General features: G+C 42.5%; 1 protein-coding gene across 1 annotated transcript in view; it reads right to left on the minus strand.

Moving 5' to 3' along the window:
• The window catches only part of fbxl9 (F-box and leucine rich repeat protein), a 46,145-nt gene that overhangs the window by 14,221 nt on the left and 12,106 nt on the right, over nucleotides 1–19,818 (minus strand). The window contains 3 exon segments of the mRNA XM_072279291.1: nucleotides 2,135–2,344; nucleotides 8,242–9,225; nucleotides 14,656–14,757. Of these exon segments, the coding sequence (XP_072135392.1) occupies nucleotides 2,135–2,344; nucleotides 8,242–9,225; nucleotides 14,656–14,757 (1,296 nt within the window).

Here is a 19,818-nt window from a genome sequence, read left to right on the forward strand (position 1 = left end):
AAAAGGCAGGAGAATGGGGATGAGAGGTAAATGGTGAAGTTCAAATGGTGAAGTAGACTTTATGGGCTGAATGGCCTAATTCTGCTCCTCTATATCATATGGTCTTATCTTGTGATCCAAAATACTTACTGGATAATGAAATAAATTAGGTTCCATAAAAATAGCTTTATCCTCCTTTAACAGTAGGGACAGAACTCTACTGCAAATTTTTAGATCTACTTATCCAGTCCATCAATGATTTCTTTAGTTGATCATCACAAACAACATAAAATTAGTAGTAGCTTTGTCATTTAATTCAATTAATCTAACAGGAAAAAATGGACTCTTTGCTGGGATTGCTGCAGTTAGACTTCGCCTAGAGGACAGTTCTCTGTGTCTATGTCAAGAACATCACAACCAGGATAGAGTATAACTCATTTTCCCTTTCTCTAAAGTTGTAATAAGCCTGTTCACTACCAAGTCCTCTCTGTCAGAAATGAATTGGCCAGCAATTGAGCCAAAATCTTTCGGATTTAAGTAGGCTAATAGCTGGAGTACTCTGCCCAGGTCTAAGCATCAAAGCATAAGATGTATTTCAAGTCTTACAGACAGCACAAGAAAGATTTTTCTTCTTACTTATTCAGTCATGGAGATGCAACGCCTACACTGATTATCCATAACTAATAAGAGGAAGCTAAGAGTCAACCACATTAGTGGATTTGGAGTTATATAGAGTCAAGCAAGTAGAATGGCGGATTATTCTTCTTTCAAGTGACCCATTTAGCCTTGTTGTTCCTTTTCCGGGCCGCATTTTTGCCATTTTGTAACATTTGTCTGTTTTTTACGAGGCCGAATTACTAGCTTGATGCTCAATCCAGCACAGATGGAAAGCTTGCAAGCAGCCAGCCAGATTTGAAAATTGGGACCATTTGCCTTGAAGCCCAGTGCTGCTGCCACTACACCATCAGCTGGTAATATGGCTTTCTTAAACTCTGGAATCTAAGTTCAGTCATAAATATTACACTACTGCATCCATCATGATAAGGACGTGGAGAAACTATAAAAACCTGGTTGTTTTCCTTAGCGCAGAGACTAGGTGGTACCTCAAACCTATGAAAGAGATTTTAATAGATTAGATGGAAATAAATCATCTTCCCTGTTGAGAGTGTCGATGGAAGATTCTGATGTATAGATAATTAAAAAAGCAAATGGGGGGTGCGGAATGGAAGTTTTATTTTATTAAAATAACACAGCGAGTTGTAACAATTGGGAATGTATTGCCTGAAAGAAAAAGTGTAGATAGGCTCAGTTATTTTTAAAATAGATGTTATATATAAAGTGATAAGCGATGATTTGTAGGGTTGGAGGAAAAAAATTAGGAGACCACAATTAAATGAAAGACTTTTTCAGAGGTGGCACACAACAATGCCATGAATAGACTTCTGCATAATTATATTCTCCAAGTCTATCCCAGCAGGCACGTAACAAAAGTAAAACTATGGTAATTCACAACCCAATTGCTCAGAAGTCCTGATGGTACAGCATTTGGTTCAAAGCCCCTATTCCCCACTCTCCTTTTAAACTCATTAGGGCTCTGTTTCCCCACGGACTTTTAAAAATCACTGGCGTCCTGTTTTCCCACTTTCCCTTTGAACTCACCAAGGGCTCTATTTCCTACTCTCCCCTTAAACTCACTGGTCCTAATTCCTGCTTTCGTTTTAAACTCATTGTGCCCTTATTTCCCACTCTCCCTTTAAACTGACCAAGTTATATTTGGCATGCTCCCTTTAAACCTACTGGGCTCACTAAAAATGTGTTAAGCTGCAGTGTAGCATCTAAAACAAACTAACTAAAAGTGAGTTGCTGATTTACTTATATATGTTTTTATTATTATTATTTCTTCTATATTATGTACTGCATTGAACTGCTGCTGCTGCTAAGTTAACAAATTTCATGACACATGCTGGTGATAATAAACCTGATTCTGATTCTAAAAGGAGTAATATCATATTGTCTAGAGATCTGCCAATGCAGCACCACCAAAGTCCAGAGGGTGCCAGACTATTGGAGTTTTACTGTAAGATATATATTTTAATCAGCTGTTTCCATTCTTAAGTACACAGGCTATGTGCCTCAACAATGCCCTGTGCAGTACCTTCATTATGCTGGTATCTGTTAGCTTGGTACATGCAGTCAGACTGAGCTCCTTGAGATGTGTTAATGCACTGAGTGAAACTTGCTCTTTCCCCTTGGAGGCCTCAATATAAGATTCAGTTATGACTTGGGGATTTTTGTCACAATGTTTGGGAGAAGCAAGAAATCTCATATTACTGAAGTTCCTACTGAGCTCTGGTTCATCATCACCCTGAAAGATGAGCAAAAAAATACACGTCAGATACATTCTTTAAATCCTGTTCACATGGCACATTAAAACGGATACAAACAACAGGTTTACTTTGTGCCATACTCATCAACAGGTTTCACTCACATCACTCCAATCTGTTGACACTCATGCATTTGCTTTCCAATTAAATGGACAACTGTTATTCATCTCAACCACGTCTTGTGATTCAAAGTTGCCTATTCTAACCACTATTAATACTAAAAATCACATATCCACACAGGACCATAATCCTTCAACAAATCAAGACAAATTAAGAAACAGCAAATCTACGGCAGATTAGACCTAAAATGTTGAGCTACTTGTTATAATACAGTATGTAGATTATAACACTAAATTGTTATAATGCTAACAAGTAGGCTAATACAGATTATAATAAATAGGTTGCCCAATGTCAGACTATAAATTGTTTAGATTGCAGATTTGTGTATTAGTCCAGCACCTGGCCGTGTGGTGTGCTGACAACAACCTGGCCCTTAACACCCAGAAGACCAAGGAGATTATCGTGGACCTCAGGCATGCTAGGAGTCACACTCACGTCCCCATCTACATCAACGGAGCTGTATTGCAGCGTGTATCAAGCTTCAAATTCCTTGGTGCCCATATTTCCGAGGATCTCACCTGGTCCCTGAACTCCTCCATCCTGATCAAAAATGCACAACAGCGCCTTTATTTCCTGTGGAGCATCAAGAAGGCTCACCTCTGTCCCAGGATACTGACAGACTTTTACCACTGTACCATTGAGAGCATACTCACCAACTGCATCTCAGTGTGGTATGGCAATTGTCCCGTATCGGACTGCAAAGCACTCCAGCCGGTGGTGAAAACTGCCCAGCGGATTATCGACACCCAATTGCCCACCATTGAGAACATCTACCATAAACGCTGCCTGGGCAGGGCGAAAAGCATTATCAAGGATGCATCTCACCCTAACCATGGACTTTTTACTCTCCTCCAATCCGGTAGGTGCTACAGGAGCCTCCACTCCCACACCAGCAGGCACAGGAAGAGCTTCTTCCCTGAGGCTGTGACTCTGCTAAACCTCACATCACAGCACTAAGCAGTATTGCACCCATATTGTACTGTTTCAGTACTTTTATATTGGTGTGCTGTAGCACTTACTTTTTATTCGCAGTTATTTTGTAAATAACACTGTTCTTTGCATTTCTGGTTAGATGCTAACTGCATTTCATTGGCTTTGTATCTGTACTCGGCACAATGACAATAAAGTCGAATCTAATCTAATCTAATCTAGTATCTTTGTGCTATTAGCGTCATGCAAAGATATTTGTAATCATGTTAATTTTATGGTGCACAATGGGATTAAGTACTTTAAAGTTCAACGTTTGTATGAAAGAAGTGGATTATCAAACTACTCAATGCTTGCGCTAAAAATATATCTGGTTTGCTTTCAGTGTCAACAGAAGCTTTCCTCATCAGGAGGCAGAGTGGTGTAGCCAGTAAGGCTGCTGCCTCACAGCCCTAGACACCTCAATACAATTGATGTTGGTGTGGAGTTTGCATATTTTCACTGTGACTGCATGGATTTCCTTCTGGTCCTCCCATATTCCATACAGGTGTGAGTTGGTGGGCTAATTGGCCACTATAAATTGCCCCTAATACATATGTGGTATCTGGAATGAACTGATAAAATGTGCAGAGTTTTAAAAAATGGTTTGAAAGTAGGATTAGTGTAAATTGGTCACTGATGGTCGGCACAGACAGTGGGCAGAAGTACCCGTTTCCATGCTAAACATGAAGTGAGAGTAGCTTATGCTAAACATGAAGTTGATATGCAAACGTACAGAGCTCACATAGACTTGGAGAGAGCATGGGTAGAGGCTACATTAAGCGTGCTCAAAGAAGAGTGTGAAGATGAGGCTGCCTTAGCAGCTTTACTTAGACAGTGGCAAGCCTACAACCAGAATCCATCATGCTTTGCCGTCACAAAAGACAATGCAGCTTACAAAAGAATATGTCCATACGCATTTTGGCTATAAAAAAAAGACAGTGCTCCAGCTCTACATGGAGAAGCTGGCCACACCACGTAGCCAACATGCCTTCCATATTGCCCAGATACTGACAGTCAAATTCTACAACAGCAAAGACCCAAAACACCCACTTCTGCAATTTCATCACAGTAAGAATTTCTGTTCAGTTGCTACTGATGCTCTCTCCAAGTCTATGTGAGCTCTGTACGTTTGCATATCGACTTCATGTTTAGCATAAGCTACTCTCACTAGCTGTGGGCTTGTGCTGCAGCTATGCTAATCATGGATTTTTTTCCGTGTCGCATCGACATGATCAATGTGTCGCATTCGACCTGACTTCCAGGTCTTGGTTGGAAACTGGCACTGTCGTTTACGGCATTCAGACAATCTCCAATCCGTGGGTCATGCCTTTGAAGATGAGTTATCTTTTCACTCTGCTGCCTTTGCAGTGGGATATGCAAAACTATACTGTGTTAAACACCTTCTCAAAAATCACACGAGACGGAAACTTCCTTCAGGGTTTTTAATGAAATTGTATTTGTGAATTCAAGAACAAATAAATAGAAGATGAAGATTTTCTTTCCACTGTGTATGTACCAAAACAAAATCCAAATTAACCTACACAGGAAATGCTCTGGCAAAGGCTGGACAAGTGCTATGGTTCTTCAGAGGCAATCAAAAAATCTCTCTTCAGCAGACTTGATAACTTTCCAAAGCTCTCACACAAAGAACTGCGGAAGCTACTGGAGATTGTAATCTGTTGTCGGAACTGTAAGCCACAAAAAAACGAGGGTTACCTACCAAGACTGAGTTTCTTGGACACAGCAAAAGGAATAACCCCGATAGTGGAGAAACAACCAAACAATATGCAAGAACATTGGATAACTGAAGGGTTCAAGTATAAAACGGAGTATCATGCCTTCTATCCACCATTTTCATTCTTTGTGGAATTTGTCTGTCGCCACGTAGGAATGTGAAATGACCCTAGTTTTATGCTTTCAACTTCCAGTTACATGTCTTTGAAAGAGAGGTCTCCAGCAGAAACATGAAAAACCAAAACCCCATCACAATCAATGAAACTGAAGTAGAAAATTCCGTCATGAACCCAAACAGACAATGCCCAGTCCATAAGAAACCTCACCCCTGAAGGAAAATTCAGAGAAAACATGCTTGCAAATCAAAAAGGCTTTCTAAAAGAGCACTCAATAGGTTTCAAATGTTGTGTATTAACAGCACACCAAGCAAAAGACTATGAAGCTATCATGCACTGCACTGAATGCAACAGCGATCATCAGCATATATCAGCAGTTCATTCAGGGACAGCACCTTGGGCTGCTACTGGTTTCAGCACACATGCAGCAGAGCAAGATGGGGAGCCAGTTGAGCATCCATCAGAGGTAGCTACTTCCTCCTGAACACAGGTATGTAGGAAAGGCTTCCAAGACAAATCCTGTTCTAGAATATATCTGGCCAACATCTATCGGAAAGGACATCCTGATATCGGAAAGGACATCCTGAGCAAAAACTAAAGGCATACAGAATGTGACAGTAGATGATCAGAACAACGTGTCATTGGCAAAATCACAATACATTCGGTGTTCAAGGTTCTGTTCCCCCGAACACATGATCTAGAACATCAGAAGTTGCTGGAAGATGAGCAGTGAATTTGTTGCAGAGTCAATAAGAGGAGAAGTCTGCTTACCCTTGCTAACCCTCACTGAGTGCCACTATATTCCCTACAACAGGGATAAAATTCCAACTCCTGAAGCTGCACGTGGCCATTCACATGTCAAGACCATAGTTGAGTAGAATCCTCCTCTGGACCCGCCTGCTGAGATTCTTCTTTTACTTGGTAGAGACACCATCCATGCACATAAGGTGTGTGAACAACACAATGACCAACACAATGCACCTTATGTCCAACGATTGGACCTGAGTTGTGCCTTAGTGGGAGAACTCTGCCTCATCGGTCCACTGTCAGCACATTTAAGATTAATGTCCTGGAGTTTGTCACACTGCTGACAGATATTCAACAGAAATTTCACAGCTTCCTAGTGAGAGAGGATCAGCAAGACTACCTCAGATTCTTGTGGTTTCATGCCCACCAACTGGACAACGAGATTCTGGAGTACATTATGAGAGTTCATGTGTTTGGTAACAGCCCCTCGCCAACTGTAGCAATTTATGCCTTAAGGAACATCACTTTTCGTATGTAATCTTAAATCATTTACTGTACAGGTTAATTTGGATTTCAATGAAGCATGTGGTGGAAAGACATCCATCTCACGCCCCTGTTTATTTGCCCTTGAAACAGCAATATATTTTCACAAGTAAGATCTCAATTAAAAACCCTGAAGGAAGCCTTGGTCTTGGGTGACTGTTGAAAAGGTATTTAACTCATTGCATAGCTTTGTATATCCGCACTATGAGGGCAGTAGAATGACCTGTTCTACTGACCTGACAGTTCACTGTATTTTCGTATATTGAAGCTGCACTACATCAGAAAGTGATGACTGATGTGAGGTTGCTCTTGATGATGGCAGTGTAGAATTGTACCAATATGTTGTGAGGAAGATGGAATTTTACCATCTGCAGCAAGAGTACATCCTCTGCCAAGCTTTTTTGTTAATGAAGGAGATATGGTCCTCCCACATGATACCCTGTGAAATAGTAATGGCCAAGAAGCTGAATGTTGAGACGGCGCTAAATGTAGAGGTGTTGATGATGAGACTGATTGCTGATGATGATGTAGTTGGTTGTTCACAGGACAATGTAGCATGGGCAGCAGGCATCTCAATACCATTCCAAAGCAAGTCATTGATTTAAACCAACAGCAAGGTCCAGAGGGCTACTAGTGTCTGAGGAGTTACTTGTAACTACAGCTTTAGGGAGGGAAGAAATACTACTGTGAATGAAGTACTCAAAACTGGAAATAGTATCAACTCAACAGTAAGCATAACTATTTATGTACATATACCTCTCTCACTGCTATTAAAGCATGGTTAAGGAACTGTCTTGTATCACACTGAAGTCTTCGGTACTGAAGCCAAGAGGTGGAGTTTACAGGAAATTACAGGAACACCCTGCCAGTTCTTATTGGGAGTACCATACTGTGGATTGGGAGTAATCAAAATAGAAGATGCTGGAAACACTCAGTAGGTCGGGCATTATCGTTTCAGGTCAAAGACCCTTCAGCCAAACTGAAAAGCAGAGAAAGTGGGTTAGAGGGAAGATATCTTGAGGAAATTATAATACTAATTAGTAAAAGAATGGGAGTCGTAGATTATATTATATTAAAAAATCCACAGTTAATTGTGATCATCTGCAATGTGTTACCTGACAGGGTGGAGTGGACAGGCTCAGTATTTTTTTAAAGAAATTGCTTATATGCTGCTTGGAAGACAGTGGCCTGGCATTCAATGGTGAGGTCATGGTCAAGTGAGAAGTACAAGAAGGTATCTGAGAGCTTCTGAAATTTTCCCATTTCCTTACTCATTCTAACCCACTCCATTCTGAACCTACAGCACTCCACTGACCAATCAGAAATCGTCATCCAACCACCACAACACCACCCTCAACAGGTTTGACAACAATCTGGGTGAGTAAAGGGAGTGAAAAACTGACATGGTCAACATGGCATCAGCAAATAACAGTGAACAGACCAAGAGAGGACTAGAGGGCAGAAAGAAAGAGGTTCCAGTTGGCAGCTTTAAGAAAAACCACCACTCACATGATTTTTGATGGGTTTTAGCACTCAGCTGTGGAGGAACTGGTCTCAGTTCAACTGCTCTGAGTTTCACTTTTCTAACTGGAAATTGCAACTAAAATACATAGCTTATTTTAGTGTGAGTACGGTTAACAGACACTTACTTTCACCATGGTGCAACAGCTGAGATTGAGCTTCACTAGTTTTGACACAGCCTCTGGCGGTGCCAGCCCCTTAACCAGATCGCAGCCACTTACTTGGTAACACTCGGAGATACCAAGGACTTTCAGGGTTGGGATTGTGGACAGATCTTTCAAGATACTGTCCATGATGTGACTGATCCTGCCCAGGGACAGATACTCCAGGCACCGCAGGCTTGAAACTATGGCCAGAACAGATTTGCCAGTTAGCTCAGTACAGCCAGTAAGATCCAGCGCAGTGAGTCCTGGTTGGTATGCACAAATGGCAAAGACCGCTTCATTTGTGATGTCTTTACAGTGCTGAAGTACCAGCGCTTCTAGGTAAAGCCCAGAAGCTTGAACCACTGACAACACGGCTTCGCTCGTGATTGTGGTACGACTAAGATTTAGGACCTTCAGCATGGCTGCTTGTCTATTTATAAAATGAAGAATATTTCTCAGTGAGAGCACAGCAGTAGAATTGAACATGTTCATTCCACGGTAGGGATTAAACTCAAAAGTGAAATGGCAGCTGGCGAGAGATAGTTCTCGGAGATTAGGCATGCAGTCAGTAAGTCGGTTGAAGATCAGGTCTGAGAGGTACCATAGGTTGGAGAGGTTGAGTTTCTGGAGATTCACCAGGGCTTTAGCCATCCTTGCTTTGTTCTCATCTTTGGACAGTAACGTGCCACTCAGGAAAAGGCAGTTGCAGCCACTGATGTCAAGCCTTCTCAGATTATGGCAAGATGAGATCAGGGTCACAAAGGAAGTCTCGGTGATGTAACAGCCACGCAGGGACAGGTCCTCCAGATATGCAGTTAGGTAGACCACAGTACTCTGAATCACCATCTTTGAAATGGGTTCCCCATCGAGATTACTCAAAGCCACACATGGCCTCTGTCTCCGACCTAAATTTCTAATGGACTCCAGGAACATGAATGATGCTTGAAGATTGTAGACGATATTTTTCTGTATAGAAATAAAGATCGGTGCAGTGAATAATACCTTATAATCAGAAAAATGTAGTCAACGCTTTAATGCAAGAAATGAAATAGATAACTTGCGCACAGGAAAAACACATGACGTATGATATAATGAAGAAATCTTCCTCAGTACTACATTGATCTTTTACACTAGATTATCTAACACAGGTTTTTCAGGTTAAAGCCAAGTGACTCAACCAGCTGGACCTCAGGTTTAATCTAGCAGCAGTGCTTAAAGAAATAAAAATCATGACTAGCTTGCCTGCCCAGATGTGGGCTAGCCTCACACATGGCTACGATAGCAGAAGGTAACTGGAAACTACAGAAATGTACCACAATGAGCACCTTCACGGTTGGGGTCGGGGGAATAAATACAAAAGCAAAAATCTTTCTACAGCTTGTCAGAACTGATTTACTCAACAGATATTGGCTTCTCACACACAATTGACTCCAGTTCACTGTATCGTGAATTATAACTACAAGTCCATTTCTCAGTCAAGGACTATCCACTGGACTGAGTTATTGCGACTGATTTTGGAATAGATTGTATTCCTACAAAAGAAATGCAGGCAAAAGGGATCTTTGATCAGCATGGACCAATTGGCTTGAAGTGCCTGTTTCCTAGCCATAAGACCCTTTTGTCCTACATAAATTTCTGTGTTACTTGCAAGCCAGCAGAATGTCATGGTTCCAGTTCTCCAGTCAGCTTCCAAAATTTGGTACCCACATTACAAGCCAAAGAACACTGCTTTGGGTTTGTTTGACAGTAATTGTTAACAGAAAGCTACAAAGCCTATTTAAAGATCCAAGGGAATTCACATAAAGTGTAAAAGAGAGGTGAGAGTGGATATCAAACCACTGGAAAATGATGCTGGAAATGCAGTAGTGAGGAACAAGGAAATGGAGGACGAACTGAATGAGTATTTTGCCTCAGTCTTCACTGTAGAAGACACTAGTAGTATGGTAAAAGTTCCAGGTGTCAGGGGTTATGAAGTGTGTGAAGCTACCATTACTAGAGACAAAGTTCTTGGGAAACTGAAAGTTCTGAAGGTAGATAAGTCACCTGGACCAGATGGTGTACACCCCAGAGTTCTGTAAGAGGTGGCTGAAGAGATTATAGAGGCATTAGTAATGATCTTTGAAGAAGCACTAGATTCTGGAATGCTTCCGGAAGACTGGAAAATTGCAAATGTCACTCTGCTCTTTAAGAAGGGAGAGAGAGACAGAAGAAAGGAAACTACAGATCAGTTAGTCCGACCTCAGTGGTTGGAAAGATGTTGGAGTCCATTATTAAGGGCGAGATCTCAGGGTACTTGAAGGCACATGATAAAATAGACCGTAGTCAGCATGGTTTCCTCAAGGGAAAATCCTGCCCGATCTGCTGGAATTCTTTATAGAAATAACAAGCCAGATAGACAAAGCAGAATCAATTGATATTACGTAATTGGATTTTCAGAAGGCCTTTACAAGGCTGCCTACAAGCTAAGAGCCCATGGTATTACAGGAATGAATCTAGCATGGATAAAACACCGGTTGATTGGCAGGAGACAAAAAAAAGGGAACCGCTCCTGGTTGACTGCCAGTGACTAGTGGTATTCCATGGGGTCTGTGTTAGGACCAATTCTTTTTACATTATATGTCAATGATTTTGGATGATGGAATTGATGGCCTTGATGCAAGGTTTGCAGACGATATGAAGATAGGTGGAGGAGCAGGTAGTTTTAAGAAGGTAGGTAGGCTAAAGAAGGACTTAGACAGATTAGGAGAATGAGCAAAAGAAATGGCAGATGGAATACAGTGTTGGGAAGTGTACAGTCATGCACTTTGGTAGAAGAAATGAAAGGGTTGACTATTTTCTAAATGGAGAGAAAATACAAAAACCTGAGGCACAATGGGACTTGACAGTCCTTGTGCATGATTCCCTAAAGGTTAGTTTACAGGTTGAGTCTGTGGTGAGGAAGGCAAATGCGATCTTAGCATTCATTTCAAGAGGACTAGAATATAAAAGGAAGGATGTAATGTTGAGACTTTATAAAGCACTGGTGAGCCCTCACTTGGAGTGTGCAGTTTTGGGCACCTTATCTTAGAAAGGATGAGCTGAAACTAGAGAGGGTTCAAAGGAGATTCATAAAAATGATTCCAGGATTGAATGGCTTGTCATATGAAGAGAGTTTGATAGTTCTGGGCCTGTATTCACTAGAATTCAGAAGAATAAGGGGGGACATCATTGAAACCTATTGAATGGTGAAAGGCCTTGATAGAGTGGATGTGGAAAGGATATTTCCTATGATGGGAGAGTCTGAGACCAAGGGATACGGCTTCAGAATAGGGGGCCGTCCTCTTAGAACGGAGATGATGAGGAATTTATTTAGCCAGAGAGTGGTGAATCTGTGGAATTCTTTGCCACAGACAGCTGTGGAGGCCAAGTCTTTATGTATATTTAAGGCAGATGTTGATAGATTCTTGATTGATCAGTGCATGAAGGGATACGGGGAGAAAGAAGGAGACTGGGGCTGAGAAGAAAATTGGATCAGCCATGATGAAATGGCAGAGCAGACTCAAATGAGCCAAATGGCCCAATTCTGCTCCTATATCTTATGAATTGACTTTACAGGTATTTCTTACATCCTTCACATACATAAGGAGTTACATCTCCATCTGAATGTGCAATTTATAGTAATTTGTAATAAATAGTATGTACAACAGGGCAACACACATCAAAGTTGCTGGTGAACGCAGCAGGCCAGGCAGCATCTGTAGGAAGAGGTGCAGTTGACGTTTCAGGCTGAGACCCTTCGTATAGTTCTCATACCAGGCAGAGATGCAGCTAGTCAGGATGCTCTCAGTTGTGTCCCTGTAGAAAGTCCTTAGGATTTCAGGACTCGTGCCAAAATTCTTCAACCATCTGAGGTGAAAGAGGTGCTTTTTTTTAGCGTGTAATTGCGTGCGTGTGCGTGCATGTGTCCGTGATGATGTCTTTTTCATGGCTTTTTACAAGGCACAGAGCGAGAGAGAGAGACTATGTGGTGCGCCTCTCCTCACACAGACATTTTCGCAGTATTTTTCCCTTTATTTTACGAGGTCGAGTTGCGATCGACACTCAGCCCGGCACGGATGGAAAGCGTACTCGGGAGCGGACCCGACTGGTTTCAAACCCAGGAACCTCCGCTCCCGGGTCTGACGCTGATGTCATTGCACCACCAGCCAGCCCGAAAGAGGTGCTTTTATCACCACACAGCTGATATGTACAGACCATGTGAGGTCCTTGGTAATGTGTATACTGAGGAACTTAAAGCTGTTAATCCTCTCAACCCCAGATCCATTGATGTCAACAGGGGTTAACCTGTTTCCATTCCTTCTGTAGTCCACAATCAGCTCCTTTGTTTTTGCGACATTGAGGGAGCGGTTGTTTCCTTGACACCACTGTGTCAGGGTGATTACTTCTTCTCTGTAGGCTGCCATGTTATTACTTGAGGTAAGGCCAATCAATGTAATATCGTCTGCAAATTTAATTAGCAGATTGGAGCTGCAGGTAGCAACACAGTCATGGGTACATAGAGAGTAAAGGAGGGGGTTAGAACACAGCCCTGAGAGGCTCTTGTATTGAGGGTTAGAGAGACAGAGGTGAGGGAGCCCGCTCTTACCACCTATCAACGAACTGACAGGAAGTCCAAGATCCAGCTGCACAAGGCGGGGTGAAGGACGAGGAATCTGAGCTTCTTGTCAAGCCTGGAGGGAATTATGGTGTTGAAAGCTGAACTGTAGTCCAAGAACAACATTCTTACATAAGCATCCTTCTTCTCCAGGTGTGTAAGGACAGTGTGAAGAGCTGTGACGATTGTGTCATCTGTCGATCAGTTGTGTCAGTCCTTGACCAGTCTCTCAAAGCATTTGCTTACTATTGAGCTGAGTGCGACAGGACGTCAGTCGTTCAGACATGTTACTTTGGTCTTTTTGGGTACAGGGACAATGGTGGATGTTTTGAAGCAGGAGGGCACTCTATACTGGGAGAGAGAGAGTTTTAAAATATCTGTAAACATACCTGTCAGTTGTGCCGTGCACATCCTGAGTACCCCCCTGGGATGCCGTCCAGTCCTGCAGCCTTGCGACTGACCACTCATTGGAAACACCTGCGTACTTCAGCCTCAGAGATGATCAAGGTGCAGGTTGCTTCCGTGGCTCTCCTCAGGGGCTCAGTGTTGGCGACATCAAGCGTAAAAAAGATTTAGCTCATCTGAGACAGAGGCAGCACCACGTGCTTAGTTTTGAAGTCTGCGATGGTATGCAGACCTTGCCATAAGCTGCGTGTTTTGTTGGTGGAGAGGTGTGTCTGGATCTTGTCCCTGTATTATCGTTTCGATATCTGATGTGACTATCGGTTTCTTGAACGGGAAATGCAAAGGAAATTGCAGAAATCAGCAGTACACTGTAAAGTTGGCATGCAGCCCACAACACGGCTTATGGAATCATCAATATCTGAGTATTTGAATACTCAGGAAGCTTTCCAAGTTGGCACGGTCTCTGTTTCTCAATCACATAGTTCTAAACTACACAAATAAAAAACCTGTTTCAAATTTGAAACATGTTGAGATCCAACTTGCTCAGAACATGATAGCCAAGCTAAGTGTACCTGGGCAAGCCACTCAAACCTCATCAGGACCTATTACACAGCCAATTTAACCCACCCCAATTCACTGATATTCCAATTCCACCTTCAATCCCTCTTATACCTGAGATATGCAAAACTTTTAATTCTTCCTCAATTGGGATATCCTTGATCTCACACTGTCTGCACCACTCCAGATGTATAAGTCGTTTCAGACGCTTCCCACTCTCTCCCGAAAGCACTTCTCTCAGACTGCATCTGGCTAAGTGCGCTATTCTCATTCTCTGCTTGGCTTCTGCTAATAGCCTTAGTCAAACTGTAAGCAATGTAATTCAAACTGTAATTCAACTTCATTCAGTGTTGAATGATCTGAGATTTGGAGAAGGAACAGTTGAGCATTACAATCACATGCAGAGTAGGGACAGAAAGCACTGTAAATAATCAATAAATCTGTTAGCACACACACTCCTAATTGGCACCTAAAGACAATGTGTGAAGGTGGAGCCGATCTCAGCCCATCATGTCTAAGAGGTGCCAAACCAACTCTTAAATGTGATAAATAAGATAATATGTGAATGGCCGCCACGCAAGAAGCAGTAATCCAGAACCAGAGGTTCTGAAACTAAGGCTACGTCCGCACTAGACCGGATAAATCCGTAACCGAAGCTTTTTCTCTTCGTTTTGACCCTCCGTCCACACTGAAACGGCGTTTTCCTCCCCCGAAAACGGAGCTTTTCTAAAACACTCTCCAGAGTATTTAAATCTGAAAACGCCGGTTGGGTGTTGTAGTGTGTACGGGGTATAAATTACCTGTAGACTGCGATCCAGGGAGGCAGCATACCAGGCTCTGCTCACCAGCGATGCCTCCCTTCTGTCTGATGAGGACAGGAAGCTCAGGATGTAGCAGATGATCTGACAAAAGAGATTGCAGCCATCATCAAAAGTGCCAGATGTACTAGTCCCAATGACTGATAAATGATAAATCTATTTTAAAACTCAACACCACACCCGATGTCTATTAGCACATACTCCAAATCAAAATAACATTTCATGCCATGATCTTAAAAGGTCAATAGATTACTCTTTTAGGTAATAGAACATAGAAATCCACAGCACATTTCAGGCCCTATGGCCCAAAATGTTGTGCCAACCATGTAATCTACTCTGGAAACTGCCTAGAATTTCCTTAGTGCATAGCTCTCTATTTCCCTAAACTCCATGTATCTATTCAAGAGGCTCTTATAAGACACTATTGTATCCACTTCCACCACTGCCGTCGGCAGTGCATTCTTCACACCCACCACTCTCCCTGTGAAAAAACACCCCTGACATCCCCTAGGTACTTACTTCTGTGCACCTTAAAACTATGCCCCCTCGTGTTAGCCATTTCAGCCCTGGGAAAAAGACTCTGGCTATCCACACGAACAACACCCCTCATCATCTTATACACCTCTATCAGGTCACTTCTCATCCTCCATCACTCCAAGGAGAAAAGGGCAAATACGCTCAACCTATTCTCATGAGGTACGCCCTCCAATCCAGGCAACATCCTTGTAAATCTCTTCTGCACTCTCTCTATAGTATCCACATCCTTCCTGTAGTGAGGTGACCAAAACTGAACACAATACTCCAAGTGGCATCTGTCCAAGGTCTTATATAGCTGTAACATTACCTCACGGCTCTTGAACTCAATCCCATAGTTGATGAATACCAACACACCATACAGCTTCTTAACAACACTGTTAACCTACACAGCAGTTTTGAGTGTCCTATGGACGTGGATCCCAGGATCTCTCAGGTCCTCCACACTGCTAAGATTATAATATAATTAATATTATATTCTTTCTTCAAATTTGACCTACCAAAATGAACCACTTCATACTTATCTGGGTTGAAGTCCATCTGCCACTTCTAAGCCCAGTTCTGTATCTTATTGATGTCTGGCTGTGACCTCTGACAACCTTCCAAACTATCCACAACACTCCCAACCTTTGTGTCATCAGCAAACTTACTAACCCACCCTTTTACTTCTTCATCTAGGTCATTTATAAAAATCACAAACAGGTAGGGTCCCAGAACAAATCCCTGCGGAACACTACTGGTCACTGACCTCCATGTAGAATACGAACCACCTTTGCCTTCTGTGGGAAAGCCAATTCTGGATCCACAAAGCAAGGTCTCCTTGGATCCCATGCCTCCATAATTTCTAGAGGAGCCTTGCATATGGAACCTTATCAAATGCTTTACTAAAATCCATATACACTACAACCACTGGTCTACCTTCATCAATGTGTTTGTTTTGTTATATCCTCAAAGAATTCAATCAGGCTCGTAAGGCACGGCCTGCCCTTGACAAAACCATGCTGACTATCCCTAATCAGATTATTTCTCTCCAAATGCTCATAAATCCTGCCTCTCAGGATCTTCTCCTACAACTTGCCCACCACTGAAGTCAGACTCACTGGTCTATAATTTCCTGGGTTACCTCTACTCCCTTTTTTGAACAACGGAACAACATTTGCAACCCTCCAATCCTCCTGTACTTCTCCCATCTCTATTGATGATACAAAAATCATCACAAGAGGCTCAGCAATCTCCTCTCAGGCTTCACACAGCAGGCTGGGGTATATCGCGTCCGGTCCCTGTGACTTATCTAAATGCTTTTCAAAGACTCCAGCGCATCCTCTTTCTTAATGTCTATAACAGGGGTGTCAAACTTATTTTAGGTCACAGGCCGGATTGGGCAAAATGCGACTTCATGCGGGCTGGATCAGTTGTGCGTGCACGCATGCTCCCACAGCTTTCGTTGCCTGCGTTTTTTCAACCTGTGTCTCAGTCTCTGCTATAACTACAAAGTGTTTCGCTTTATGAACTTCATTTCTTATGAAGAAGATTGCCGAGCAAGCATTATTTTTATGATTGGTATTAACTTATAGTCGTAGGCTACAAGAAGGTTGTGATGAGAGAGAGAAAAAACAATGCTATTTTGGCTGATTGTTTTGGGAGCCACACCCTTTTCATTAATAAACCATTTGAAATCAAACATTAGCAGACACAAATGTAGACGTAACGAAACAAATTGTAAACGTAGGCTACACAACTGCACCTAATTTTTATTAGCCTGCTTCCAGCAATCAAACTCAGACAAAAAACACAGTTAGCCTCTAATTTTTATTGAAGTGATCACATTTACAATAATATAGTCAGTAAATGAATGAATCACAATATTATGACACTCGATATTTCATAATGCATTTTGCTTACAAGTCGCAGTGCATCGAACAGTGTCACTCATTTTTCACTTGCTGCTTCCAGACACCTGACATCTCTTGGCTTTAACCAGCCTGTCAACATCAGGGACCAGTTTCTGGGCAGCTGTGATTTTCATCATGTCATTTAGATGTCTGTGTGTCAGCTGCGAGCGCAGTTGGGATTTGTTAATGTTCATTATGGAGGACGCTTGCTCACAGAGATATGTTGTCCCGAACGTGCAAAGGATCTTTGAGGCAAAGTCTGTCATCTTGGGGTACATCAGTCCCAGGTATTGATAGAACGAGTCCAGACCCACAGTCTCAAATTTATACTTCAAAGCTGAGTTACACTGGGCACCATCTCCACAAACTCCTCGGTGACGGTCAAGGATGCATCAACACCACGAATAAATATTCCCAATTGAGCTACATCAGTCACGTCGGTGCTCTCATCAATTGCAGTAGAGAAGGCAATAAATGACTTCACTTTGTCTTTTAGTTGACTGTTCAAATCTCCTGCAAGGTCCCCGATTCTCTCTGCCACGGTATTTCTTGACAAGCTGACATTACCAAAAGCCTATCTCTTCTCAGGGCACACCAGCTCAGCCGCCGTCAGTATGCACACTTTGAAGAATTCCCCCTCTGAGTACATGGCTTCGACACAGCAGCTGTTTTGTTGGCAATAGTATAGCTGGCCTTGAAAGTTCCATCATGAGTCTCTCGACTTTTGGTGAACACTGATTGCTGTTTTTTCAGAGCTGCTTCAAACTCGTTTACCTTTTGCGTTCTCAGTCATCCTACATACTTGTCATATTTTTCTCCGTACGACGTCTCATAATGTCGTTTGATATTGTACTCTTTTGCCACAGCCACTTGTTGCGAGCATATCAGACACACAGGTTTACCATTGACCTCACAGAAGAAAAAACGATCTTTCCAATTATCGTTGAATATCCGACCTTCAATGTCAAATTTTCTTCTCTTGGAAAGCATTTTGAACCATAGCAGCAAATAGTCTCAGCCTTACTACAGGTGTTACTTACCTGAGTACTCTGTGTGCTTATACTGTGTCTGACGATGTAAGTGGGGCCCTAGTGGTTAACTGCCGCCTATTGTTTTCTAAGTACACACAACAAGCTGCCGGTGCAGCAGGCAGCACAGACGGCGGTGGGAGAGAGAGCGGCTGCCGTACAGAGACATAATAAATGGTCGTGAATATACTTTTATTTTCCCCAAATTATCCCGCAGGCCACATTGGACCCCTTCATAGGCCGCATCCGACCCACGGGCTGGTAGTTTGACACCCCCGGTCTATATGCTCAAGTGTTTCAGTCCACTGTAAGTCATCCCCACAATTGCCAAGATCTTTATTCCTGGTGAATACTGAAGCAAAGTATTCATTAAATACCTCCATTACCTCCTCCGACTCCATGCACACATTTCCACTATCGCACCTGACTTGTCCTATTCTCACACAGCTCATCTTCTGCTCTTCACATACTTGTAGTATGCCTTGGGGTTTTCCTTAATCCTGCTCACCAAGGCCTTCTCACGGCACCTTCTGGCTCTCCTAATTCCATTCTCAAGCTCCTTCCTAGCAACTTTGTAATTTTCTAGAGCTCTAACAGTACCTAGTTTCTTGAACCTTTTGTAAGCCTTTCTTTTTATTCCTAACTAGATTTTCTACATCCTTTGTACACCATGGTTCTTTAACCCTACCATCCTTTCCCTGCCTTAATAGAACACACTTGTGCAGAACTCCATGCAAGTGTTCCCTGAATATTTTCCACATTTCTGCCGTGCATTCCCTGAGAACTTCTACTCCCAATTTATGCTTCCAAGTTCCTGCCTAACAGCATCATATTTCCCCCTACCCCAATTAAAAGTTTTCCCAAACTGCCTGCTCCTACCCCTCTCCAATTCTATGGTGAAGGAGATAGGGTTGTGACCGCTACCTCCAAAATGCTCTCCCACTGAGAGATCTGACACCTGAACAGGTTCATTTCCCAATACCAGATCAAGTACAGTCTCTCCTCTTGTATTATGTCCTGAACACACCTAACAAACTTCCACCCCATCTAAACCCCTTGCGCTAAGGAGATGCCAATCAATATTAGGAAAGTTAAAATCTCCCATCAAAACAACCCTTTTATTATTGCTCCGTTCCAGAATCTGCTTCCCTATCTGCTCCTCGATGTCTCTGTTACGTCTATAAAAAAAACACCCAGTAGAGTTATTGCCCCTTTCCTGTTTCTGACTTCCATGCACACTGACTCAGTAGTCCACCCCTCCATGACTTCCTCCTTTTCTGCAGCCGCGACACTATCCCTAATTAGCAATGCCACGTTCCCACCTCTTTTGCCTCCCTCTCTGTTCTTTTTGAAACATATGTCTTCACTATCCAGCTGACCTCTTCTGGAAAGAGCACCCATGCCATTAATTGGAGATACAAGCTCAAGCACAGCACAATCCCTTTGCATGACACTGTAGTGAGATCTCACTTTCAATATCTGGCAAAATCTGTAGACAGTGTAGACACTTTAGAAGTCAGAAGACAGAAATTAAGAAATGAAAGAAACCTTTTTGTGAAGATGTGACTCACAACTGAGTTATTTCCTCTAGTATGCAATAGGAAAGGTCCACTGACAGGTGATTCTTCTCTTCCTCTTTCACTCTGTTTTCCATTTCTCAACTGTAACCTTACTGGTCTACTTAATAGGTA

Source organism: Mobula birostris, chromosome 15 (genome assembly GCF_030028105.1).
Source record: "Mobula birostris isolate sMobBir1 chromosome 15, sMobBir1.hap1, whole genome shotgun sequence".
Lineage (NCBI taxonomy): Eukaryota > Metazoa > Chordata > Chondrichthyes > Myliobatiformes > Myliobatidae > Mobula > Mobula birostris.